This window comes from Terrapene carolina, unplaced genomic scaffold (genome assembly GCF_002925995.2).
Source record: "Terrapene carolina triunguis isolate 2854851 unplaced genomic scaffold, T_m_triunguis-2.0 Scaffold873, whole genome shotgun sequence".
Classification (NCBI taxonomy): domain Eukaryota; kingdom Metazoa; phylum Chordata; order Testudines; family Emydidae; genus Terrapene; species Terrapene triunguis.
In genome coordinates, this window is record NW_020665224.1 from 1,841 (window position 1) to 4,759 (window position 2,919).

The window sequence follows — 2,919 nt, forward strand, 5'->3', positions numbered from 1 at the left end:
ACCTTGGCCAAAGCTGCCACTTCAACAAATCTCCATCTGCTCGGATCCCAGATTCTATTTGCATCAGCAGGAGACAGACTGCCCCAGCCTGGCTTCACTGGGTCAGATTCTTCTTGGGAGCCGCCAGCTGCCAGGGAGCCACTGTCCGAAGGAAAATGAGCCTTCCTGGGGTGATGCTGGAGGGGCGCGGCGCCCAGCCCTCACTCTGCTAGGTCAGTCTCACAGCAGCTGTTCCTGTTCCTCCAGGGTTCCAGGCCAGGATGAGCCGTCTCCAGGGATGCCTTGCCCTCCTGGCTGTGGCCTCAATGACTTGTTTCTGCACAACCCCTGTCCAGAGCGCTGAGCATGGGGGTGGCACGAGTGTCACTTCCCAGAGTGGTGAGTATGGACCCTGCGGCCGCCTGGGCCAGTGGGGAGTGGGGGTGTGGGCTGCACCGGGTCGTCGGCCCAGAGCAGTAGCTGCAGGACACAAGCATTCCTGGGGGCCTGTCGTGCCTGCCAGGCTGAGTGCACAAGGGCTGCTGCGTGGTTTGCTCACATAGGCACTGCTCGGCTGCTAGTCCACTCACTGCTTCTAAGGCCCGGCAGGAGCGCTGGAGTATGGCGGGAGCTGTGTTTACAGCTGAACCAGGCTGCTGCATGCTATAGAATAATGGGCTCTGCAAAAACAGGCTCTTGTGAAAGGCAAAGCTCTGTCCCCCGCTGCCTTTCTGCTGTGATCACCAGTATATCACCCATGTCACACGTGGCCCCTGCACGCTCAGTGAGTCTGGAATCTGTCCAGTCTCTTTGGAGGCTTCAGGGTAAACTTGGGTGAATGTTGCGAAAGAATAGCTGTGCGTGGTCTATTGCATTTTCTGTGGGATTTGCCATGTCCAAGCTGGTGCCCCATTTGTTCACATTCCAACTGCAATGCGTGAGCAGCTCTATGGCAGGGTTGCTCGCTCAAGCAGCACATTTTAGGGTAATACTAAAGAAAAGTGAATTCTGAATTTGTAACCAGAGTTATGAAACAGAAATTTTACCTGGGTGTTCACCTAAAATCAGAGCCATCCCTTGGGTACAGCGAATTGGGGCAACCACCCTGGGCCCCGTGCTCTGGGGGGCCCCCGTGCTTCCATAAAATTGTGAGGAAGCAGACGGGGTGAGGAGGCGAATGGGGAGGCGAGTGGCTAGTGGCAGGCGGACGGGGGGAGGGCAAGGAGGAGCTTGCCAGAACCTCCCCCTCCCCCCAGCACCTCCCCCTACCTCTCAGCGCCAGATGTTTTGCAGCGTCAGGAGGCGCTGTGGGGGAGGGGAGAGGAGCAAGAGGTAGGGGCGGAACTGGGTGGGGAAGAGGTGGGGCGGGGGCGGATCGCGGGTGGGAAGAAGCAGGGTGGGGGTGGGGCCTTGGGGAAAGGGGTGGAGTGGGGTGGGGCCTGGGTGGAACCAGGGGGAGCATCCCCTGGCAGATTAGAAATTCGGTGCCCATTTCCTGGGCCCTACAGATAGCCTTCATCCTTCACCCTTCACCCCCCTACAGATGGCCCTCCCTAATTCCTCAGCTTTGGAACAGCAGACAAACTGCTCTCAAACACACTAAAGACAAAATTATTCCCCAATAATTTTAAATGACCAATTGAGAACATGGAAAGCTGCTCACACACAGCTCCCAAGAAAAGAGGCAAAATCCTCAAATAAATTACTGCAATTGCTTGCTGAGGTCTTCCTCAGACTCTGAAATAGCCACAGCTGATAACTAATGTAACTTGAGTTTATAGGGATATGGCCAAGAGTGCGAGTCCCTAAATGTTCCTCCTGGCGAAGTCTGTGCAGGGTCAGGTGCATTTTAGTCTAGACCAGCCTGTTGTTTGCTTTTGCAAATGCATCCTCACAGGAGTAAATCATTCCACTACAAGTCAGCGCACTGCAGGCCCCACACACAGACTGGGTGTTTCTGTTTGGGCCAGGGGACTTGCTATGCTCTCCTGCCTGGTGCCACGCACAAAGCCCTCTACTGGGGTGGTGTCGGGGGCCCCAGAGCAATGAGTCTGGGCATTCCCACCCCACGGAGATGAATGGGGTACTACCCCATCAGAGCTGTCATTCCAGGCACTGCGGACGCAGGTGGGGACACCGCAGCAGTTATATTGAGGTCACGTTTTCAAGGTTTTCTTCCCAACCCCGAGAAATGGAAATGTAACTTTGATTCTGGTGTAATGGGCCTATGATGTCTATCCCTTAAGGTAGCCCTATCTCTGGTCCCACCTCGATGCAGAGGGTGCTTGTGTTCCAGATTGGTACTGGCATATATGGATATCTCATGACAGCCTGACATCTGGCTCTGCTCCGGCAGACCCCGGTGAGCTGACCGCTGTGTCCGGCTCTCTCTGTTACTGACCTTGTTGTATGTGGTATTTCAGGGTTCCCCAGAGACTGCAGCTACATTCCCAGGGACAGCCCCAGTGGGATCCATGTCATCCAGCCGGCTGGCTCTCCCCCTCGAGTGGTGTGGTGTGACATGGACACCGAAGGCAAAGGCTGGACCGTTGTCCAGAGAAATTCTTACAACACAGAGATCACCTGGAGGGAGTCCTGGAGCACCTACAAGTACGGCTTTGGGAACGTGCAGCAGGATTACTGGCTGGGCAACGAGTACCTGTCCCTGCTCACGCGGCAGAACACCTACAAGGTCCGCTTTGTCGTGGAGGACAAATCCAACAACACCCGCTACGCAGAGTACGACATCTTCAGTGTCGAGGATGAGCCCAGCGGGTACCCGCTGAGGCTGGGCAGGTACTCTGGGGACGGCGAGGACTATCTCACCACCTACCACTCCGGCCTGGGGGGCATACACGACAACATGAAGTTCAGCACAACTGACAAGGATCAGGACCAGACCAGTGGGAATTGCGCAAGTAGCTATGGAGGCTGGTGGTA

At 55.8% G+C, this 2,919-nt stretch overlaps 1 protein-coding gene across 1 annotated transcript; it reads left to right on the plus strand.

Annotated features, from left to right (window-relative positions):
- Positions 1 to 246: 246 nt before the first annotated feature.
- LOC113408151 (fibrinogen-like protein 1-like protein) lies at positions 247 to 2,913 on the plus strand (the record flags this gene model as incomplete). The annotated part of the gene is made up of 2 exons (XM_026660945.2): positions 247 to 378; positions 2,403 to 2,913. Coding segments are annotated over 2 exons (643 nt in total), but the record flags the coding sequence as incomplete, so codon positions are not given.
- Between the last annotated feature and the right edge of the window lie 6 nt (positions 2,914 to 2,919).